This window comes from Triturus cristatus, chromosome 6 (genome assembly GCF_964204655.1).
Source record: "Triturus cristatus chromosome 6, aTriCri1.1, whole genome shotgun sequence".
Taxonomy (NCBI): Eukaryota; Metazoa; Chordata; class Amphibia; order Caudata; family Salamandridae; genus Triturus; species Triturus cristatus.
Genome location: NC_140589.1, coordinates 95,468,095 through 95,492,784, shown reverse-complemented (window position 1 = coordinate 95,492,784; position 24,690 = coordinate 95,468,095). Strand labels below are relative to the sequence as shown.

General features: G+C 45.8%; 1 protein-coding gene across 3 annotated transcripts in view; it reads left to right on the top strand.

Moving 5' to 3' along the window:
- LOC146813821 (calpain-1 catalytic subunit-like) overlaps positions 1–24,690 on the top strand; it is a 701,058-nt gene that overhangs the window by 537,334 nt on the left and 139,034 nt on the right. For all 3 annotated transcript variants that reach the window (XM_085610275.1, XM_085610277.1, XM_085610276.1), the window contains 2 exons: positions 20,828–20,885; positions 21,668–21,732. In XM_085610275.1, coding sequence (XP_085466401.1) covers positions 20,828–20,885; positions 21,668–21,732 — 123 coding nt within the window. The remainder of the gene's footprint in view (positions 1–20,827; positions 20,886–21,667; positions 21,733–24,690) is intronic.

The following is a 24,690-nucleotide window of genomic DNA, read 5'->3' as shown; positions in this document are numbered from 1 at the left end:
CACACTAGTGTCCATTTCTGATGCTCATATATATTTTCCAGGTTACACTGAGTAGTAATTCTAGCTATTTCAGTTTCTTGACAACCAGTAACCAGGTTTTTCATCTTGTTCACCTGTCCGCTTTCTATGCCTATTACAAGGCACGTTGCGCTGACGTTCATATACCGTCACCACAAGCGCAGCAGTTTATCCTGCTGCCTACATTCGAACCGCTTTTCTCGATAACCGTTAAGATCCTCGGTACTAGTTTCTTGTTTTCAGCTTTCCCTCAGTGTTCTATTTTTAGTATCTTTGGGCATTCTCTGATCAATCTCCTTCAGTTTTGCAGTTTGTTGAACCCAGTATACCACACGCGACACTCTACGGGAACGTCAGGTGAGTGCCTCGCTGCATCTCGCCGTATTTTACCATGAACACAGTTTTCCACGTTTACAACTGCTTACTTTCCGCATTTTTGCAGATAGTAGCTCCCCTTCAATACATCGCTTATCGAATTGACTTGGGGTTATCCTGTTACAGTATCAGGTGAGCTTTCACAAGTATCTCACCCTTATCTAGCATTGGTTCATAGTAGCGATTCCTGATTCATTTGGCACTACTCTTTTGCAGGAGGTCGTCTTCTTGTATAATTCTCTTCCCATGGCACAGGTACGCGTTCCTAGTGTGACTTTCCATTATCTAGGCATGCACTCTTTCTTAACAATTTACCCAGCTTCCACGTTGTATTGGCCACCAAGGAAAGGGATCTTTTTAGATCCTTCACACTGGGTTAACACGCAACTTTATTGACATCCGCTATGAACACTTTGGATGCTGGTTTGAGCCCTTATTATTCATTCAGTTGTCCTTTCATTTCATCACAAATATGTATGTGAACATATAAACTAATTGTTGGGCCAATGGATCTTTTCCATGTATATATGTACAAAATTTCTTAATTGATACATTTGTTTGATTGCAGATATTCCCCTGAGGAAGGGACCACAGAGTCCCAAAATGCATCGGGCTACATATTAATGGGAAGACAAAAGTTGTTTTTGCAAAGATTGCAACATTTGTACAGATTTTGTTTTTGATTGTAAAATTTCGCTCTAATTCACATGCATTCTCATTGTTATTCAGTGAACATAACACAATGTATGGAGTGTTAATGTCATTCGCTCAGCAATAATAACTTGAGTACGATATATAAAAACAAGAGACTTTTTTTTTTATATTCACTGGAGTTTATTATATTTGTATTACACACATGGAAATTGTTTTAAATAGCATAGAACTCTCAGTTCTTAGCGAACAGTGCTCACTACATCCAGGCCTTGGTCCCTGTTAGAGTTTCAGTTCCTGTAATGCAGGGGTCTCCAACCTTTTGTGTAGTGAGAGCTACTTCTGGTCAGTGAAAATCGTTGTGAGCTACTAAACCCCAAGCAACTCGCACATTTTTCCGACCCCTGATATATAATGCACTTCACTCAATTATAACACATGCTTCAACTCTGCATAGTCCATTTTCAGAAAATGCATAGTTCTTCACTCTGTTCAGCAACACACTGTCTGCTAAGCCTTGCACTCTCTGCCCAGCCTTCTACTTCCAGTAATCCAACTCCACTCTCTTGGCAGCTTTTTATCTCATCAAAATGTAGTCTACTTTACAATCGTTCACTTTGCAGTCTAGTTTTCGTTTAACTCAATTATGTTCTCACACTTTGTGCTGCACTGCACAGATTTCAGATGGCAGCATTCTCTCTGCACCGTCCTGTCCTACACTAATCACATACCCATTTTCTCCAAAGTTATTCACTAACAGTATAGCTGCCCACTGTGCGCAATCGCTACATACCCTTAAGGCACACACGTTTCAACTTCTTCCAAAAAGTTTTTTTGAATGTGTTTGCATCAATCTGTCTGTGACTCTGTGTACAATCCTTGACATAGTGCTGCACCTGCTCAAAATTTCAAGGGGCGCCAGTGCATATTTGAATGTATTTTACTTATCATCAACTCAAAAACCCTTCTGCTCTACCTGTTAATTTTTTGGTTAGCCCACCTCTAACAAAAAGGTTTGATGGGTCTCCTACCTACATAAACTCATTCCTGAGAGCTGGTGCCTTACTGCAAATGTGGGAGATTGGGAAGTATAAATGTATTTTCCCTTCTGACATTCTCCCTTTCTGTGGCATGAATTTTGCAACTTTGCAGTCTGGGATTGAAAACGCAGAGAAGAAAAAGACAAAACCCATCAAAGGGACTCATTCTTTGAATTGTGACAATGCCCTGCTTCTGCCTGTTGACACGTGTAGCAGAAGAAACATTTGCAAAGGAAGAGGTACAGACCTATCTTTTTCAAAAACATGTACTTTCAGTAATGCTGAAGGTGCGAGTACTGTTCTAGTTGGCCCCAGTCTGACCTTCATTTTCAAAGTGCACCTCATATTAATTACAAAAATGTGGCTCAGTGCATGTGAGGCCCTTTGATTTTAACCTCGGCTGCCACCGCGCTTTGCTATTGAATGCGGGTGTAAAGTGCGGTGGCAGGCGGCGACGTTAGAATCCAAGATCCTTGCATGCTCTGAACTGCTTTCACTCTACTACACAAAGGCAAATATATAGCGCAGTGTAGTAATCAGTGAAAGGCTTTCACTGATTGCTACACTGGGCTATATATTTGCCTTTGCATGACTGACAGCAGTTCAGTGCAGGCAAGCACCTTTGATTTTTATGCTGGCTGCCACCGTGCTTTATTAAAGGCAGGAAGATGTAAAACACAGTAGCAAGAGCCGGCTTTAGCGCTGGTGGCGCCCAGTGCAACAATGCTTGTGACCCCCCCCAGTGACCACCTCTGCTACGGATTCCTTCATAACCATTCTTTAACAGTCCCCCTCAAGCCTCCATAACCACTCTCTCCCAGATGCATTTATTGTAATTAGTTTTATAGCGCCACTCCTACCAACCAGAGTAAGGTGTCAGAACATCAGTACATCACACAAATTACACAGAGACAATCAATCAGTGAAATGTTACATAGGACAGGGGACAAGAAGGTATAGGAGCCACAGGTCATCCATACAGGTAGCCAGGATCGTTTAAGAGTGCTTGGTCAGGAGAGGCAGAAACACAGAATTTAAAACCTAACACCATGGTTGGGGGATTCTAATAGGAATTGATTTCCACCCAAATGAACCTATTTTGCAACAGCTGGGGGAAATCATAACGGCCCAGCAGCCAGCCTATACCTTGCAGTTTTCATTCAGCCGTTTGATAAATTACTTGCTCACTGTTCTACATTAGGATTTTAACTCCTAAAGAGCTTGCAACAATATGGTCTCTCTGACAAAAGTAGTAACCCACTGACCTATTGAAGCAGGCATAGTAACCCTATGTGCTACCTTATGCTGAGTAAAAACTTCCTTTGCAAGTTTACAGATTATTACACAAACGATCTCTCTCCGTTTCCAGGAAGTACATTCATAACCCAGTTTGACATTTTTATTATTGGCTGGAATTTGTTGGAGGCCAGGAACGCAGTAGTAGGTGCTTTTCTATCATTTTGGCGCCCCACATGTAGTTAGCACCCGGTGGCATAGGTCGCGCCACCCTAGCAGCACAGTACATGCATGGACTTTTAATTTGAACGTCAGCTGCCGCTGTGCTTTATTACTGTTAAGGCAAATGTAAAGCATGGTGGCAGCCGATGCTAAAATCAAAGGTCCGTGCATGCTCCGAGTCTGAACTGCTTTCACAGTCATGCAAAGACAAATATATAGCAGAGTGTAGAAATCAGTGAAATCCTGTTAAATCAAAGGTCCATGCTTGCTAGTCTAAACCAGGCCTGCTAACAGCTGGCACAGTCATAAAAAGCCAAATATATAGCGCGGTGTAGTAATAAGTGAAATGCTTTCACTGATTACTACACCGCGCTATATATTTGCCTTTGCATGAATTTAAAGCTGTGCAGTGCAGGCAAGCTCTTAACGATGGCTGCCACCGTGGTAACGGTCAGTGCCTGTAAGGATATTTGCTGTTAACGTTGGCTGCCACTGCACTTTATTCCTACTGCATATGTAAAGCACGGTGGCAGCCGCTGTTAAAATAAAAGGTACTTGCATGCACTTTAACGGACTAATCTGCTTTCACTGACTACCACACTTTCTTTTGCCATTGCGTAGTAAAGTCAGTGAAAGTGCATTAGTGCAGGCAATAAGCTTACATTTTCACATCGATTGCCACCGCGATATCAGCCCAGTGCCTGCTCGGTCAGGGTCCCACTTACCTTATAGCTGCTCGATGTTACCGACTCTGCTACTGCTCGGTCAGGGGCCCACTTAACCCACAGCTGTTCCGGGAGGCCCAAATAGAAAACAAATGCGAAGCGCGGTGCCAGCCTGGAAAAGGCAGGTGGCGCGTGACTAGGAGGAATAACGTTACGTTCTTCAGCCCGCCCAGCCCCAGCTAAGCTCACTTCAGCCAATTAGAGCAGCTGGTTTGTGTGAGGGCGGGCCAGGGCTGATATTTGTGAAAGAAAATGACGGGATACAAAATCAAATTCTTAATAACGTCTCAATAATTAAATAGCAGCGCGAGCTACTCTCAGAGGGTCGGCGAGCTACCGGTAGCTCGCGATCGACCGGTTGGAGACCCCTGCTGTAATGTCTCATGTAAGAAGCACCAGTAGGGTTGCATTGTGGGACACTTCTAGAACGTGTGCTGGAAATCTGTGTCAGAAGACTGGCATCGGGGACATAGGAACCGCGCATCTGGGTAGTACTGTTGGAGACAGACCGGTGTGGGGTATGCCCTATGCAATATGTAGTACTTTATGTTTTTAAATCTAGCATTGCGGGACACTTTCTTTGGGTACTCTATTGCATATTCCTACTCTTTGTCATGTAATGGGCATCTGATTTCTTCCTCCCATGTCTGTCGTAGTGTGGCTAATGGTTTAGTTATGAGTTCCCGAATGGCTTTGCATAGCCAGGTGACTAAGTGTCGACCAACTCCCATATTGAGGATTGTATGTAATACCAGGTGTGTTACGGGTTTCCCCTTTCATGAGGTCGCTATACGGGCGGTAACTGCCTACAATCTGTCTATGAAGTAGGATTTGCCCTGGGGGAAGATTGTATTCCTCCATTATCTGGTGAAACGGGTGCAATTGTCCGTCTTCAAATAGGGATCGATATCAGATAGTGAGTGGTCTGTCCACACCTGCAGCATACGGGTTGTTTAATATTTCTCATTTCTGGGCAGTCCTATCAAAGGTGGCAGTGGGGAGTAGAGCGGTTTACCTGTGGACATGCAGTGTATCCTCTGCATACATGTGCGAGCTATTGACACCTGTAATGGGTATGTCCCTCTAGGTTTAGAGCCTGGTAGGAGTAATCGGCAGATCTTCGGTAATGGTATAGGCCCTGTTTTGCAGTTGGTTTCCCTGTGTGGCGCTCTGCTGTTCAGTAAGAGAGCCACTGGAGTTGTGCGGCTAGGAATTACGTCTCAAAGGTCGGGGGCCCCAGTCCTCCGCAGTCGTTAGGCAATTGGTCAATGCCACCCTACGTTGGGCTGTTCCCCAGATCAGGGAACTCAGTAGAGAATCTAGATCCTGTAAAAAGGCTTGGGGGGCGATGACCGGGAGATTGGCGAAATTGTATAGTAGTCTGGATACTACAATAGCCACTCGTCCTATCGGGGCCAAGGGAAGGGTTTTACAGAAGCCTACTGTCGCCCTTATCCCTGCCAGTGCTTTGCGATGGTTGCCCTCAAATACATCAGTGGGGGAGTGATATAACCGGATCCCTAAGTATCTGGGGGCGCTCTCACTCCAGGCTACGTCTTGTCCCCCTATGGTAATGTTCTGGGGAGTGAGATCTGGGCTTAGCGGATAAATCGTGGATTTTTCCCAGTTTACTCTGAGTCCTGATGCCTCTGCAAATTCTGCAAGTGTTTTCCATATTTCGGTTAAGCCTGCTGTGATGTCACGCACATATAATAATAGGTTGGACTATGCATAGTGCCCGCTATGGAAATACCCCGGACCTCTCCCTCCTGGAGCAGGCGGATTGCCAGTGGCTCTACCGCCAAGGCGAATAGGCATTAGGAGTAGCAAAGTTAGGATTTCTAACTTTACTACTCCTAAATGCCTTTAGTGAATACTGAAAGTCGTAAAGTTAGGATTTTGTCTCAGGTTGGGAGTAGTAAAGTTAGGCCCAGATAGTCAGAGTGCTTGATCTTGGGGTCTATTGTTGCGGTGCAGAGAAACCTATCTAGTCTCACCCGTAGGTTGTGTGGGACAGAATGGAACGAATAGAGTTTAGTGTGCGGGTGTCCCGCTCTCCATGCATCATTGAGCGCCCAGTGCGAAACCCAGGATCGATAGCGCTCTGTCTGTTTATGATCAGGGGAGTGTGTGGGAGGGGGGTGGAATCTGTTTAGGGTGAGGTTTAACACACAGTTATAGTCACCCCCTAATATCCACGGTATGTACGTATTTTGGGCTTAAAATCCATGTGAGATGAACCCAGAAATTGTCCTGTTCAGTGTTTGGAGCATAGATACTGCCTAGGAGTATTGGTTGTCCCTCCAGGAGTCCTTCCAAGAGTGCGTACATCCCTTCTTTTTCCACCGTTCTCCGAAGTTCCAGAAAAGGGGTCCCGGGTCTTATACAAATCAATATGCCCCTCGCGTAGGCGGAGTATGTTGTGGCACAAAGGGTCCCTCGCCATCTATCACGTAAGCGCTCCATCTTTCACGTGTTAGATGTATCTCCTGCAATAGGGTTATCTGTGTGTGTTGCCGCTTGGGGAAGGACTAGATGGCGTATCTTTTGCTCGGTGTATGCATGCCTCTGACATTTAGTGGTATGAGGCTGATGTCCATGGTTATAGTCTTGTTAGCCATGTTATAATGTCTGTATGGTCTGGCGTGCCATGCCTCAGGAATTTAGTAGTGCCTGGCATCTCCCTCTTGTGGTAGTGATCGGTGTTGAATTGGAATGCCACTCGCCTGTAGGGTTTATCTGGTAGAGGTTGTGCGGTGCTGAGGGGGGAAAGGGTTAAACGTAACAAGGGGACACTGTCCCAACTTTTAGGACCTATCGCACGGGCGATACGTCCAAACCGAGCATTGTGTGAGTACTCTAGTGCGTTGGGGGGGTCATGGTGTCTAGCTTCTGCAGTGTGTAGTCTGTGTGGGCCGTGTCAGCCGGTGGTAGAGACGTGGTGCCGGTGGCTCCTTCATTTGTCTCTTCATTGCTCTTGTTAGTGTCTGTGTGTTCCGAATATAGTGTGCTCTTGTCTGTAGGAGGGCTTGAGAGTGAAGTGGCAATTCTCTGTGAGATGGGGGGACCAATCATTCAGATGAATGTGTCTGCTGTTTGTGGGGTCACCTCTGGCGGGGTAACCAAGCCTCCACGGGATGTATTAGTGTCACTAACTTCCTCCTCGGATGAGAAGATGTAGGGCCTCTTTCACTGTCCGAACTCCCTATTGTTGGGCCCAGATCCGCTGCCGCCTGCAAGGCTTTCCGCCACTCCGCAATTCTTTTTTTTTTTTGTTTAATCTTTTTACTAAACAGACTCGACATATAGGTACAGTTCCACAAAAGCCAATAGTAGGGATTACAATGAAATCCAATATACATACAGATACAGTAGGATAATGCATTGGAAATCACGGGAGGGGGGATCATCAGTCAAAATTATGGGGAGGAGTACATATGTTGTCACGGTATTCATTCCAGGGGGCCCATATCTTGGATCATTTTCGGGGGCAGCCCCGGGCCATATACACTGTATTTTCCCGTAGCATACACCAATCAAGGTCTTTTTCCCAGTCGGTGATCGTGGGTGCATGCGAGGCCCCCCAGAGCTGAGCAATGTTCCTCTTGGCGACCATGCAGCCGAGTGTGGTCCATTGTGTGGTGTGTGTGTTGAGGTCAGTGGGTTACCAGATGTTGAGGAGGCATCTAGGGGCTTCTGGCTTAATTTCGACTCCTATTGTTTCGCTCATTACTTCGTGTATCTTATGCTAATATTCCTGGATTGGTTCGCAGTGCCATATTATGTGCATGAACATGCCCATTTGGGTGCATCCCCTCCTACAAGACCCATCTGCCGGACCACCCATGTGTGTCAATTGTGGACCTGTTATGTAAATTCTGTGCAGTATCTTTAGCTGCACCAGGCGGAGACGCGCCGGGATAGCAACAGTTTTGGGGGAAGAGACCGCCGTTGCCAGTTTTCATCATCTAATTCAATGCCATCTCCAGCCCATTTTTCTCGTAGTGACAGCAGGGGGTCCTCCATGTTATTAATGAGCTTTCGGTAAGTTAGGGAGATAGCTTTTTCAGGTAAATGACCATCCAGTAGCTTGCCCTCCAGTGGGGAGGAATCTGGTGAGGATGAGTCACGGGGCAGCACTGTTGCAATGCGTGTCGGACTTGCAGGTAACAAAAATGCTCCGAATCTGCCAGTGCATACTGACGCTGGAGGGTGTCAAAGGGCTTCATGCCCTCTTTGCCCCAGAGGTCCCTAATGTGGGTAATGCCAATTAGATCCCATTTGTCAAAGCCTTTGGAGTTTCCCAGGTCTGCTAGTTTTTGTGAGTCCCACAAAGATGTGGCAAGAGTCAATTTATTGTTCCAGCCTCGCGATTTGGTTGCTGAGTGCCAAATTTTAACTATGTGGTTGGTAGGACCAGTAAGTGGGTACCTGTCTGTTTTGGAGTACAGTGCTCGGGTGTATGTCCAGTTTGGAAGAAGCCATCTCTCCATATTGGCGTGATTTATTGCTATAAGATGTGCTGCCCAGTAGTATTTTTTAATGTCGGGCAGTCCGATTCCGCCGTCGTACCAGTTGAGCGTGAGTTTTTGCAAAGCTACGTGGCCTGCCGCCCCAGAGAAGGTCTCGCTGGAGTCCTTCTATTTCTTTAAAATATGAGTTCGGGACATGGTCGGCCGTGTTCTGTAGGACATAAAGGAAGCGGGGTAGGGACATCATTTTTAAAAAGGGCCGCCTTGCCCAATAGAGAGAGCAGGAGTGACTTCCAGTTTGCGATGTCACGTTTGAGTCTTTGCAGTGGGGAAACAAGGTTACGGGCATACCGGAGTGAGTGATCAAGAGAAACAAATATGCCTAGGTATTTGAAGCCTTCTGAGACTATCGGTATGGGGCAGTTTCGAGGTAGCGGAGGAGAGCCCCCACAAAGGACATATGGGAGAGATTTTTGCCAGTTGATACGAAACCCGGTGTATCTGCCAAAAATGGCTAGGATGTCAAATACAGCAATGAGGGACCTTTTAGGGGACGTGAGGTATAGGAGCATGTCGTCCACATATAAAGAAATACTGTCTTCTCAGTCCGCCGACCATCGCATTCCACGGATCATCACGTCTATACGGATCCATGCTGCAAGGGGTTCGAGGGCCAAAGCGAATAATAAGGGAGAGAGGGGGCATCCCTGACAGGTCCCTCGGCTAAGTGTGAAGATCTCAGAATTTTTGTTATTCACGACTACTTGAGCCATAGGTGTGGTATACAGCAAACACACCCACCGGCTGAAACTCGGTCCGAATCCCAATTTTGTGAGCACGGCAAAAAGATAAGGCCACTCAAGCGTATCAACAGCCATACTGGCATCTAGGGAGACTATGATTGCATCCTCCAGTATGGTCGGTAGCCTGCCAAAGACCCTATGCACTCTACGCAGATTTAGAGCAGTGTTCCTCTTCGGCATATACCCCGATTGATCAGGTGGTACTAAGTCCCCTATTACCTTAATCAGCCTATTGGCGAGCACTTTGGTTAGTATTTTAGGTTCTGCATTAAGTAATGAGATTGGGCGGTAGGAGGCGCAGTCTGTTTTGTGTTTCCCTTCCTTGTGAATTGTAACAATGGTTGTGATTCTCTGATCTAGGGGCAGCGATCCATGCTCAAGGCTATCTTCAAACATGGATTTCAGATATGGGGCTAATTTATTTGGACGGAGCTTATAAAGCTCAATCGGGATGCCATTTGGGCCGAGGGCCTTACCCGAGTGGGGCACTCGGATTGCGATCGCTATTTCGTCGGTGGTGAGGGCACTATCCATGAATGCTCGGTCAGCGTCCGAGAGCGTTGGAAGGTAGATATCTCACAGGAGTTCTGAGGAGCCCGCCTCAGTGTATGGCGCTACTGAGCTGTAGACTGTGTGAAAGTGCGTTGCAAACTGTTTGGCTATGTCCTGGGGGTCTGTTATGGAGGACATGTCAGTGTCTCTAAGTTCTGGAACAAGCCTACTAGCGTGTTCTTTTTTATCTAGCCAAGCGATCAGTTTTCCAGCCTTGTCCCCCCAGTCATAGTGGCGGCCCAGCCTGTCCTGTCCCATTATTTTGGCACGGTCGGTGACCAGTGCCCAGTATTCGTCCTAGCGGAGGCGGAGTGTGTGAAGGGCTTCAGGTGAAGGGTCAGAATTCACGTCTTGTTCAAGACAATAAACTTCTTGTTCTACATCAGAGATGTCTTTTGTTTTGTCTTTTTTTGGTCCCGCAATTAGGGAGAGGGCCTGGCCCCGGACCACCATTTTAAAGGCTTCCCATAGTACTTGCGGAGAGTCAACGGTGTGCTCCTTCTCCAAGAAGTAGTTGTCAATGGATTTACTGAGGTCTTTGCATATTTTTGCGTTTTTGAGGTACCAGGGATTAATTGGGGCAACGCGTCCTACTTGTGTGCGGTCCAGGACTATGTGGACCCATAGGGGGGAGTGGTCAGAGATACCCCTGGCCAGATGCCAGATGTCTTGGATATCTGTAACCTGTGGAGCTGGGACAACTATATAGTCCAGGCAGGAGAGGCTATTGTGTGCTCCGGAGTGAAAAGTGTGCTGGATCTTGTCAGGATTGTATGTTCTCCATCCGTCCACTAGCCCCATCGCCTCCAAGAAGCTGGAAAAGGAGTGCGCAGTATGGGGGATTGTGCGAGGGGGGTGTCTGTTTAGTGAGCCCGATAATATTGAGTTGAAGTCACCGCCGAACACAAGGTGCCCATCTGGTAACGCTAGCAGCACAGCGCTCAGGTCAGCAAATGTTGTGGCTTGTAACCCTGGAGGTGCACACTCCGCAATTATTTGTTCGAGGTTCAGAGGGCTCCTTGATGCTGTCCCTTTTCGTGGCTCTGTCTGTGTCTGGGTTGATTTTTTCCGGTGTCGGTGTTTGCCTTGGGACTCCCGCCCTCTATGTGTAGTTTCATGGGGTCCCATACTTTGTAGGTGTTGTTCTGCCCAATCATATGCTTCCTTTGGATCTGTGAAAAAGTCAATGTGGCCTTCATTTATAACTTTGAGGCGCGCCGGGCATAAAAGGGAGTGTTGGACTACTTTTTGCGTAGGATGCGTTTGACCTCCAGAAGTGAAGCACTTTGTCGCTGCATCGCCCAGGAGTAATCTGGGAACAGCATAACTTGCTTGTCCTCCACTCGAATGGGCCCCTGTTTTCTGGCGGCTCTCAGTACTGAGTCCCTGTCTCGGTAATGTAAGAGTTTTAGCATCAGGGGTCTGGACGGGAGCCCTGGGGGTGGTCTCTGTGCTGGGACTCGGTGCGCTCTTTTCACGGTGAAGTAGGGGCTCTGCTCAGACTCTAGGGTAAATGATTTGAGCCAAGTCTCTACATATCCGATCGGCTTCCATTCCCTCCAGATTTATCACTCGAATGTTGCTTCGTCTTGAGCTTCCCTCCAAATCATCAGTTTTTTCCTCTAGAATCTTGACGCAGCTTTGGAGATCTTTCAGCGTTTCCTGCTGTGTCTTGACTTGTGGTTTCTATGGTTTGGAGGGTTTTTTCTCCGTGTCACCTTGTCTGCCAATTTCCGGTGATCATCTCTGAGCATATTGAGATCTGTGGCCAGCGCTTCGAATCTATCTTCCATCGTGACTCTTGAATGTTTGTTGGCCGCAAGCACTCTCTACTTTGTCCGACATTGACGCTGTTGTTATTGCGTCCCCTGCTGGCCGGGTGTCCTTAGTCATGGGGAAGACTGTTGTGTGTATGCTGGTGTCTGCAAGTTCCCATTAGCGCGTTGTCTGAGTTTTGTCCGGTCCAGCTTCTTCGTGTCCATGCGGTGATTCGGTCCCCTGGCTCCTGTACTGGGTCCATTGATTTTCTTCTGTGATTGCCTCGAGGCCTGGCGCCGATCACTTGGGTTGCTGCACTTGAGTGAATGAGGCAGCGGGGGGAGACCAGTGGCTCCTTGGTGATTCCCCAGCCGCCTTTTGCATTCACCAGGTCTGGGGAGAAATCTCTATGTGTGTGGGGGGCCCGCTCTGGTACCTCCTAGTGTGTATGGTGGCAGTTCCTGATCGCGCCGATACTGCCCTCCGCGGTGAGCACACTCGATGGGTCCTCCTTGTTGTTGATTTCCCCCCAGCATTCACCTCGTTGTTCACAATGTCACCATCACTTGTGGCCAGCGGGAACTGTCTCGTCAGGCTCCCTTACGCTGTTGACCTTCCCGTGGGGCACACTGGTGGGGTCGTTTTCAGCGCCGCAATCCGTCTTTGTCTTGGACCACGTTTCAGGCTCCGGGTGCCGTCATTTTGATGCAGTCTCTGTCCCACCTGTCAGTTCTTCGGCTCACGGCGTCCGCTCCAGTTTCCTGGTTCAGGTGTTCGTCAGCGCTCCGGGTTGCCGCGGTCACCGGCTTATTCCCCAGTTCCCTTTTAGGGAGCTACCGGCACCGATATTTGCAGATTCTCGGGCCGACGATCGTAGTCTTAGGCAGACACATCCGCCATCATGGCTCTCTTGGCCACGCCCCCATCAAATGTAGTATGGATACCACTGACCCTGTGGGTAGAAGCATGGCTCAGTCGGTTGCTCTGTGCAGGCATGCATGGCTGCGTCAGTCTGGGTTTTTGGATCCTATGCAGGAGAGCCTTATGGATATTCCAATTGATTTGATGGTGTCCACTTATTTGGTGAACAGGCTGATTTGGCCTTAAGGTGATTCAGAGCTGGCCGATCCGACAAGTCAATTTGAGTGTTTTTTGTAAGCTTGAGTTTGGTGATCTTGTGTAGAGAGGTATCTACACGATTGAGTTATGATGTATTTCAAGAGGTACGTCCAGGTTAGTGTTTTGCTTGATACAAAGGTTATTGATACCTGGTGCTTTTTAATCCCGGGCAGTTGAGATTACAGAAGATATCTTCCATGATAAGTGGTTTTCATGGTTATTCCGCTAGCTGCAGAAGTGCTGGACTCTGTCGATGACAGTTTTTCACTGTTTAATTTATGCTATATTGCTTATCTAAGCCCTGTTAAAACAGTGTTGCAGTTTGAATTACTCTGGAGAAGAGTTTAGGCTCAAGAGTGATTCCTATATGTATACTATTCCCTATGTGGGGTATTGTTTGCATCCTCTTGTGAGAATTTTCAAATTGCCACTCCCACACACACACATATATATATATATATATTTGTGTGTATACATATATATATATATATATTTATATATATATATATTTCTGGTATTTTCACAGAAGGTACCTAAGCCTACATTGTTATTATGCGGCTTCAGCTTTTACCCTGGTACAGGCCTTGTGTTTGTGTGATAGATGAGGTTCTCTACGTCTGTTGAAGGTAGAACATTATTTGCAAACACTTGTTTTATGGCATTATGTTGCTGTTCAGGTTCTGTCTTATGGACAATGTTATTGAGTATGTTTATGTTCTCTCAGAAATATTGGATGCTGACTTTCCTGGTGTTATCAGGTTATTGTAGGCCTTCAGGCAGACATAGTATCTTAAGTGATTCTATTCCTTCTTAGCTTCCCCACCAAAAGGACTGCGATCTCTACCTTCTCCCCGTGTTACCTTAGCGGCTACCATGCTCAGAGTGGTACTGGCGCTCTGCCTCCCGTCCTGAGCCCCGTCGAGACCTGACAGCATATCAACATGGTGGCTGTCATCTCTGCTAAATTCAGATACACTGTCAGCAGAGCACGCACGCGCGAACCCAGGACGGAAACAAGGCAGGGAAGCACCGGCTCTGAGCCAAGGCTGCCTGTGAGGTGTGGGTCGGGCACTTGGGGTGAAAGAAGGGCATGAGGGCAGACACCTGTGAGGCACTGAGGCTGTGAGGAAAAGACAGGGATAGTTCTTCTCATATTGTTCATGGAGGGCCTTTGCTCCAGTCCCACCCCCATGAAAGACTCTCTGTATATAAGACCCCAAGCTCTCCAATGGGCTGCAGACCACTGCCCTCTGACTCTAGTATATTTCAGGGACTCTGGACTAGGGCAGAGTGGAACTCTGCTGAATTTCACTGAGTTTTTATGCAACTCCACGGAATTTTGCGTAGTGCAATTCCGCAAGCTCCGCCCACCCCTACTTACTAGTGCCATCATGGTTAGTGGCTATATTGACTTAGTGGTGCCATCCTGGTTATTGGGTGTGATGACTTAGTGGTGCCATCCTGGGTATCGGGTATATTGACTTACTGCTACCCTTTCTGGTTACTGTGTATATTGACCCATTGCTGCCATCACAGTTATTTGGTGTATTGGCAAGGGCAATACTGGTTATTAAAACTATTAAAAGCCCCTGAACCCCTATAATGAGGGAGAGGGCCTTTCACAACTGGTATAGGCAGAGGCAGAAGGACGATAAAGCTATTAGAACATTCTACCCATAAGGGTGGAATGTTCTAAATTAAAAAGCGAGAAACACAAATACAAACATCGGAATGTGGAACTCTCAAGATTCTAGTGTTCAAATATTCAGTATATTAACTTACTAGCTCCATCATGGTTATTGGGTATGTTGACTTATTTCTGTCATCATGGTTAATGGGTATATTGATTTACCCTGCCATCATGGTTTGTGGGTATATTGACTCACTGCTTCCATCATGGTTATGGGGTGTTATGACTTACTGCTGCCATCATGGTTAGTGGGTATATTGACTCACTGCTGCTATCATGGTCATTGGGTGTATTGACTCACGCCTGCCATCGTAGTTATTGGGAATATTGACTCTCTGCTGCCATCACGTTTAGAGGGCATATTGACTTATTGCTGCTATCATTGTTAATGGATTTTTTGACTCACTGCTGCCATCAAAGTTATTTGTATATTTACCCACTGCTGCCATAAAGGTTACTGGGTATAGTGACTCAATGCTGTCATCACTGTTATTTGGTATCTTGACTCACTGCAGCTATCATGGTTATTGGGTATATTGCCTTATTGCTGCCATCAAGGTTATTGGGTATATTGACATAGTGAGGTACCCTTCCTGCTGACAGGGTACTGCCCCTGTACATCGCCTCCACGTCGCTAAATATTAGATTGTCAGATGTACCATGTATAACACTTAGCAACCATTACTTAAAAAATAAAGTGGGGATAACGTAAATTAAAGCAAAAAGGAGGATGTCGGGAAGGAGATTTTTAGGTAATGTACTGGAGGCAATGGATTAGCAGTAGATGAAGGACAAAGGGTGCAGTAACAAACAACCGCTGGCAGCACAGTGGTCTTTAGTCCTCAGGCATGGGCCAGTTCACAGTTTTTCCAGTTCATTGAATGGCCTCAGGTGGATGAAACATCACATTTCATCAGCACACTTCTGAGAGGCATTGGAAAAAAGATGTTATAACCATAAACGTAGAGCTGTTGCAATAAGGCCATCCTGTGTCTTAAAGTGATATCTTTTGTTCACGGTATTGTGCTTTGAAACCCTACATTTCTCTTAGTCAATTTCCTGAGATGGGTAGCAAGAGGTCTGTGTTATTTTCAAAGAAGTAATGTCTTCAGGCCAAAAAAGGGAGAGAACCCCTGTCAAACCAGATAAAGGGTACCAGGGGAACAATACACTTTACAAACAAGCTTGATTCCTCCTCCCCCACAATATTTCAAGATTGCTCATATGTTTATAATAAAATAATGTAGAGCCACAAATTAAATATACAAATCCAGCTTTCATCAATTTATACAAAAGCTTTTTTCCTCAAATATATCTTTTATCATATTCTTTAGTACATATAAATGTAAGAACCTAAAACTTCTCCACTTCATCAAAATATCCCCATCCTCAAACCCACTTATCCAAGAATGTCTCTCTCATTCATACCACGTTCATACTACAATTACTCAATACTCTCACCCAACTAAAACCAACTAAACCTACAAAAGAAGATGAAACTTCTTGGCCTAGCAAATCACACAATACAAGCATGTTCAACATTAAATTATTCCTGACTACATTTCCTTTAACATCTACATGCTCATTTCAGTAACTCTCTACAAAGTATCCCCTTCTCAATACTTTAGGAGAGGATCCTTTTATTTATTTCCTTTATTGAACAATATGAATAGCTCCGCTAGGTCTCCTGCATCGTGCTGATGCACATTTGGTGTGAGACTCCTCTTCAGCCATACACCTTCTTCAGGGCACACTAATAAGTTCCACATTTCAAAAAGTACAAAAGGGACTTCGGAAGGGGCAGGGACACACCTAAATATATGTAGTATAGGCCCAAATAGTGATCCACCTGAGGACAAACTTGAATAATGTACGCTAAAGAGTAAACTTTGAGTTAGTGACTTAAGTCTCTTTGGGTAAATCTCTTTTGTGGTCTTTTCAGCTAGCGCCAAGACGGCCATGGGCATTAGAGTCCTTAATAAAACTACCTAACATAACATAAAATAACAATTTGCATCACCTTTTCCTTCTTGCAATCCATAAAGATTCTAAATCCAGAGGTCTTCATTTAATGAGACAGATCATCTATTGTATTATACATCAATATACATCATGTTGGTCTCATATCCTGTAAAACTGGACATTCACCCCACAGATGTCAATTCTTTCTGCTGTTCAAAGAACTATCAGGGGTCTCCAACCGGTCGATCGCGAGCTACCGGTAGCTCGCCGACCCTCTGAGAGTAGCTCGCGCTGCTATTTAATTATTGAGACGTCATTAAGAATTTTATTTTGTATCCCGTCATTTTCTTTCACAAATATCAGCCCTGGCCCGCCCTCACACAAACCAGCTGCTCTAATTGGCTGAAGTGAGCTTAGCTGGGGCTGGGCGGGCTGAAGAACGTAACGTTATTCCTCTTAGTCACGCGCCACCTGCCTTTTCCAGGCTGGCACCGCGCTTCGCATTTGTTTTCTATTTGGGCCTCCCGGAACAGCTGTGAGTTAAGTGGGCCCCTGACCGAGCAGTAGCAGAGTCGGTAACATCGAGCAGCTATAAGGTAAGTGGGACCCTGACCGAGCAGGCACTGGGCTGATATCGCGGTGGCAATCGATGTGAAAATGTAAGCTTCTTGCCTGCACTAATGCACTTTCACTGACTTTACTACGCAATGGCAAAAGAAAGTGTGGTAGTCAGTGAAAGCAGATTAGTCTGTTAAAGTGCATGCAAGTACCTTTTATTTTAACAGCGGCTGCCACCGTGCTTTACATATGCAGTAGGAATAAAGTGCAGTGGCAGCCAACGTTAACAGCAAATATCCTTACAGGCACTGACCGTTACCACGGTGGCAGCCATCGTTAAGAGCTTGCCTGCACTGCACAGCTTTAAATTCATGCAAAGGCAAATATATAGCGCGGTGTAGTAATCAGTGAAAGCATTTCACTTATTACTACACCGCGCTATATATTTGGCTTTTTATGACTGTGCCAGCTGTTAGCAGGCCTGGTTTAGACTAGCAAGCATGGACCTTTGATTTAACAGGATTTCACTGATTTCTACACTCTGCTATATATTTGTCTTTGCATGACTGTGAAAGCAGTTCAGACTCGGAGCATGCACGGACCTTTGATTTTAGCATCGGCTGCCACCATGCTTTACATTTGCCTTAACAGTAATAAAGCACAGCGGCAGCTGACGTTCAAATTAAAAGTCCATGCATGTACTGTGCTGCTAGGGTGGTGCGACCTATGCCACCGGGTGCTAACTACATGTGGGGCGCCAAAATGATAGAAAAGCACCTACTACTGCGTTCCTGGCCTCCAACAAATTCCAGCCAATAATAAAAATGTCAAACTGGGTTATGAATGTACTTCCTGGAAACGGAGAGAAATCGTTTGTGTAATAATCTGTAAACTTGCAAAGGAAGTTTTTACTCAGCATAAGGTAGCACAGAGGGTTACTATGCCTGCTGCAAAGAAGGTGCAGATCACAAAGTGCATATATAAAATGTAAATAGGTCAGTGGGTTACTACTTTTGTCAGAGAGACCATATTGTTGCAAGCTCTTTAGGAGTTAAAATCCTAATGTAGAACAGTGAGCAAGTAATTTATCAAACGGCTGAATGAAAACTGCAAGGTATAGGCTGGCTGCTGGGCCGTTATGATTTCCCCCAGCTGTTGCAAAATAGGTTCATTTGGGTGGAAATCAATTCCTATTAGAATCCCCCAACCATGGTGTTAAGTTTTAAATTCTGTGTTTCTGCCTCTCCTGACCAAGCACTCTTAAACGATCCTGGCTACCTGTATGGATGACCTGTGGCTCCTATACCTTCTTGTCCCCTGTCCTATGTAACATTTCACTGATTGATTGTCTCTGTGTAATTTGTGTGATGTACTGATGTTCTGACACCTTACTCTGGTTGGTAGGAGTGGCGCTATAAAACTAATTACAATAAATGCATCTGGGAGAGAGTGGTTATGGAGGCTTGAGGGGGACTGTTAAAGAATGGTTATGAAGGAATCCGTAGCAGAGGTGGTCACTGGGGGGGGTCACAAGCATTGTTGCACTGGGCGCCACCAGCGCTAAAGCCGGCTCTTGCTACTGTGTTTTACATCTTCCTGCCTTTAATAAAGCACGGTGGCAGCCAGCATAAAAATCAAAGGTGCTTGCCTGCACTGAACTGCTGTCAGTCATGCAAAGGCAAATATATAGCCCAGTGTAGCAATCAGTGAAAGCCTTTCACTGATTACTACACTGCGCTATATATTTGCCTTTGTGTAGTAGAGTGAAAGCAGTTCAGAGCATGCAAGGATCTTGGATTCTAACGTCGTCGCCTGCCACCGCACTTTACACCCGCATTCAATAGCAAAGCGCGGTGGCAGCCGAGGTTGAAATCAAAGGGTCTCACATGCACTGAGCCGCATTTTTGTAATTAATATGAGGTGCACTTTGAAAATGAAGGTCAGACTGGGGCCAACTAGAACAGTACTCGCACCTTCAGCATTACTGAAAGTACATGTTTTTGAAAAAGATAGGTCTGTACCTCTTCCTTTGCAAATGTTTCTTCTGCTACACGTGTCAACAGGCAGAAGCAGGGCATTGTCACAATTCAAAGAATGAGTCCCTTTGATGGGTTTTGTCTTTTTCTTCTCTGCGTTTTCAATCCCAGACTGCAAAGTTGCAAAATTCATGCCACAGAAAGGGAGAATGTCAGAAGGGAAAATACATTTATACTTCCCAATCTCCCACATTTGCAGTAAGGCACCAGCTCTCAGGAATGAGTTTATGTAGGTAGGAGACCCATCAAACATTTTGTTAGAGGTGGGCTAACCAAAAAATTAACAGGTAGAGCAGAAGGGTTTTTGAGTTGATGATAAGTAAAATACATTCAAATATGCACTAGCGCCCCTTGAAATTTTGAGCAGGTGCAGCACTATGTCAAGGATTGTACACAGAGTCACAGACAGATTGATGCACACACATTCAAAAAAACTTTTTGGAAGAAGTTGAAACGTGTGTGCCTTAAGGGTATGTAGCGATTGCGCACAGTGGGCAGCTATACTGTTAGTGAATAACTTTGGAGAAAATGGGAATGTGATTAGTGTAGGACAGGACGGTGCAGAGAGAATGCTGCCATCTGAAATCTGTGCAGTGCAGCACAAAGTGTGAGAACATAATTGAGTTAAACGAAAACTAGACTGCAAAGTGAACGATTGTAAAGTAGACTACATTTTGACGAGATAAAAAGCTGCCAAGAGAGTGGAGTTGGATTACTGGAAGTAGAAGGCTGGGCAGAGAGTGCAAGGCTTAGCAGACAGTGTGTTGCTGAACAGAGTGAAGAACTATGCATTTTCTGAAAATGGACTATGCAGAGTTGAAGCATGTGTTATAATTGAGTGAAGTGCATTATATATCAAGGGTCGGAAAAATGTGCGAGTTGCTTGGGGTTTAGTAGCTCACAACGATTTTCACTGACCAGAAGTAGCTCTCACTACACAAAAGGTTGGAGACCCCTGAACTACATATTCTAGTGTTTCCATTCTGTCTGTGTAAAAGCTTCAGGCCCCACCTGCAAGAATTTATTAAAAGCGAAGATCACCTTCAGCTTTGTGTTGTGATGTTGAAAGATCTTCACTTATGGAAAGGTCTCGCCATGCACATGTTGGTGCAGCAGAGATTACTCCTGTTACTGTCTTCCTTTCACTGAGAAAAACTACAAAGTGATGATTGGAATGCTTGAATTGATCTATAATTGATCCGGACTGCATTCCAGTTTGTCAATGTGTTGCTTGCTGTGCCATTACAGACACAAGACTTCTGGATGTCAGACTTTTGGTCCTGCTCAAATAGGAACAGTCCAGCTTTATCCCTTCTGAATAGGAACACAGGCACCCAGGCACTTTCAGCTATATTGGGTCTCTTTAAGATAATGGGGCTGCGGGACCCATAGAGAGTTACAGTACCCCCATCTGGACATACCTGATGCAGCCAAGGAGTTCCACTATGAAATTAAGTGTCCATCAGTAATCTGATCTATCAGTGGCCCAGAACAGCTTAACCCAAGTGCTGAATCAAAGGGCTTGTACATGCTTTTAAGAACATATGTGCTGTGGCCACTGAACAATTAAGAGTGCAATGCTCACTTACTTTCCTCTACTTCCCCCGCAGGACACGGAGATTAGTGTCTCGGAACTCCAAACTATCCTCAACGATGCTTTGAATAAATGTAAGTAAGGAACCCTGCAGCTGTCCTAATGTCCAGCTCCTGCCTTGAGCATCAAACACATGTAGAACAGAAGCAGGAAGTTAGAGACCTGGGGAGGCGGCAAGGAGGTTTAGTCATGCACAGCGTTCTGTAGCTCCCCAGCTACCTTTGTACTTTATAAGTTCCAGATCACATGGCAGTGTGAGGAATACCCTACATGAATATATGGAGGGAGTAAGAGGAGATGGGGTGCATTAGGCATTTGGGTAAAGCTGTTGCATGCAAGGATATGGAGATAAGCACCACACACCAGAGAGAGAGACAAGGGAGTATCTGACACTTGGGAGATGGGACGGACAGAATCAGACATGTGTCTGGGTGTGCAGATGCGAGGTTGAACAGGACACAAGTGTCATGGGAGTGTCCCCATGGTAAAAAACACAATTTACAAACATATGTATAATTGAAGTCGATATTTAAAAGATAGGTTTTCATTGTCCAATGGCCAATATGTGCTTCTGTTACTATTCAAATGACTGCCTAATTGTAACCTATGTGTGTGCCTTCCCTTCCTACCATCTGAATACCCTATTCCTCCCTGCAGACACCTGATCCACTCCTCTGTAGATGGCATGCCCTCCAGATATTCTGTTGCCTTTGGCTGTTTGTGCCAATCCTGTGTTGTTGTCCACTGGTCCTTCTTGTGCAGTTCTTTGAGCCTTAGAAATCTGAGTATAGCTCTAAATGGCTGGCATTCAGTTAAGATTTGCAGAACTAGAACTAACCCTGACCTTTACCCTTAGACAAGGACCTGAAGACAGGTGGATTCAGCATGGAATCCTGCCGCCAGATGGTCAACCTGCTGGATGTATCCTTCCATGGTGTCTAGATCTTTTATTTGTAGTTTTTGTTATAGTGTGAACAATGAACGAAAGTAGGGTGTCGGAGTGCTTAACAAAGCGTACAATACAGTCCTGGAAGAAGAGCCATGACCATAAATCATGAACAGGAGAAAGAGCAGTCCTGGTCTATCTAAAGATGAACATAGTCAAGATTAGATCTGAAGAACAGAACTTATGTTGATGGAATGGTATCATATTGGTCTGCTTGCTCAGTGGACTAATTTATTCACTCCACAAATCAGTGTTTGATGTCATGATCACAGGTTCAAATCACTGCAGGTCCACTCAGCCTTTCATGCTTCTGAGATCGATAAAATGAGTATCATTCGGTTGTGTAACAATAAACAAGGTGTGATTTTATGATATAAGAGAGGAAGAATACTATAGGAAACACAACAGAGGAACAATGATGATGAAATAAAAGTCTTAGTTATCTTGCCTGTTTAAGAATGATCTTAGTTTGTCCTATTAGATAGATGTGAACTAGAATCATGGGTAAGTGACAGATTGTGATAGGCAGTGGGAGAACTACGAGTGGGTAAATGTCTTCAGAAGAGCCTTCATGAGATCATTTTAGAAAGGATTTGGAGATTGAAAGAGCTTAATCTTGATCAGGAGAAAGCTGTAATTACCAGGGTTGATGCCAGAGAATGATTGTAAGAAACTGGCTCTATAGATACTACACCAAAATGAGGTATAGTGTGTATCAGAGGACAGTGTTGAGCATTTGATGAACACACGCAGTCAGCAAATGAATTCAAACACTCAAGAACTGAACTCTAGGCCAATTGTGTTAGTATAAAAATATACTGTTGTTTATTTTTAGAAGCAAGCAAGCCTGGTACAGGTAAGCATTAAATACTTTTCGGTAATAAGTTACTGGATATAGGACAGTTTGAAAATGCAATAGAAATTGTACTTTGTTTGATTTACAGGGTCGCAGTAGTATGCAACACTTAGCAAATACAGTACATTGAAATGAATAGGCTTTTTCAGTAAATTGCAGGTAAGTTACTTTTTACGTTACTTTTCTAACTCAGTGCTGGATACCTAGATTCAGCACTGGGACATTTCCTGGAAACAGGTAAGAAATTACTTTTTGGTTATTCGCATGATTTTTAAAGAATATTTTCAGATTTAAAAACTCCACACTTAGAAACTTTTTGGAACAGTATTTTGAAATGAATAGGCTTTACAGTAAATTGCAGGTACGTTACTTTTCACATTACTTTTCTAACTCAGTGCTGGATATTAAGATTCAGCACTGGGACATTTCCTGCAACCAGGTGAGTAAACACGTTTTGGTTATTTGTGTGATTTTTAAGGAATATTTTTAGATTTCAAAACGCCACACGAGAAAAAGTGTCAATATTATCCTATGGAGGGAAACAGGTTAACGGTTCTCAGATAAGTAATCGACTGTGGGAGTTAAGGTTCTGGGGTTAGACTCAGGGGTCTCCCAGGGTCAGTGATGCACTGTTGTTGCACCCTCAGCGGCACTAGGGCAGCCGGGTGCAGAGTGTTGAGGCCCAATGTTATCCAATGGGGGATAGAGGGCCTCTGGTTGGTGGCTGCTGGCAAGCAGGCCACTGGGTTGTGGGAGCAAAGCTCAGGGCAAGGCGGGGACCAAAGTAGCACCAAAGGTGCACCCTCAGCGGCACCAGGGCCGTCGGGTGCAGGGTGCTGTTTCAAGGTCTGGTGCCCTGTTGTTTTCAATGGAGAACCTCCGGGACAAAGAAACACTGCAGGCTCGGGGACGAGGATCTTCTGGGTGCGACACTTCGAGGGGTAAGTTGGGATGTCGTGGGTTGGTTAGGCACTGTTGGTTTGGGCACACAATGCCATGGGGCGTCGGGTGCAGGGGTGTCTTTTGAGGTCGGATTTTCTTACCTGCTCTGGTAGGGGGGGTCCTCTGGATTGAGGCTGCAGGCGTCATCTGGAGGCTTGAGGCAGGTCATGGTTCGCCGGTTCTCGGGTCAGGATTGCCGGGGGGAACTCCTTGTGGTGTTTTTCCACTCGAGCTCGGGCCGGGTACGGCGGGTGCAGAGTGGGCTGGGTTCGCGGTCTCTGGCTGGCACCAGAAGCTGCAGTTTAAACACGTTCGGTGTTCACGGGAGAAACAGTCTGGGAAATGAAGGCAGGCAGGTCCTCCGGGGTTTGTGAGGTTGCTGGCTGCTGGACATGCCGGGATTTCGCAGGAGCAGGTTTGAGGGGAGACAGGCCTGTAGGGCTGGGGCCAAGTCAGTGTGCGTCGTCCTCTTGTTAGCTCTGCACGGCTCTTCGGCCTTCTTCTTCTTTTCTTCTTGTAGATAGAATGGATCTGAGGAAAGAAGGTTCAGGGTGCCCCCTAAATACTAAATTTAGGGGTGTTACAGATAGGTAAAGGGCAGGGACCAATGGGTCCCTTCCCTGGGGTGGGTGCACCCCCTATTCTGCCACTTTCCAGTGGGAGGGGGGCAGGAGCCTGTCCCTGGTTGGCTGGATCCCCCCTCCTCAAGATGGTGGGGACTTGAGGTTGTTCTTCAACGCGCCTCCCCCACCTGAGGGGTGGAGTTGGCAGAGGTGGGCACACCTCTTTTCCTCACTTGTTTTTCCCGCCGGTTCTCCCGCCCAAAGTGGGGGGTAGAACCAGTGGGGACCAGTTGCTGAAAGCAGCAAATGGTCTGGAGAGGCTCACAAAGGCGGCATGCCTTTGACGCTTCCCCTTCGTGAACCCTACCCATCCTGGGGAGGAGGCTTGGCACCTTGTCCCAGGATGTGTATTGTTTCAGTCCCCCGAGAGCAGCAAGCTCTCGACTCAGGGGTCCAGAAACATGTCTGGTGGTGGCAGCCTAAACAGCCACTCAGCCAGGTCACTAGTAGTTGGTCGAATTTCAGGGGGCATCTCTAAGATGCCCTCTGTTGTCCATTTTACATTAAATCCC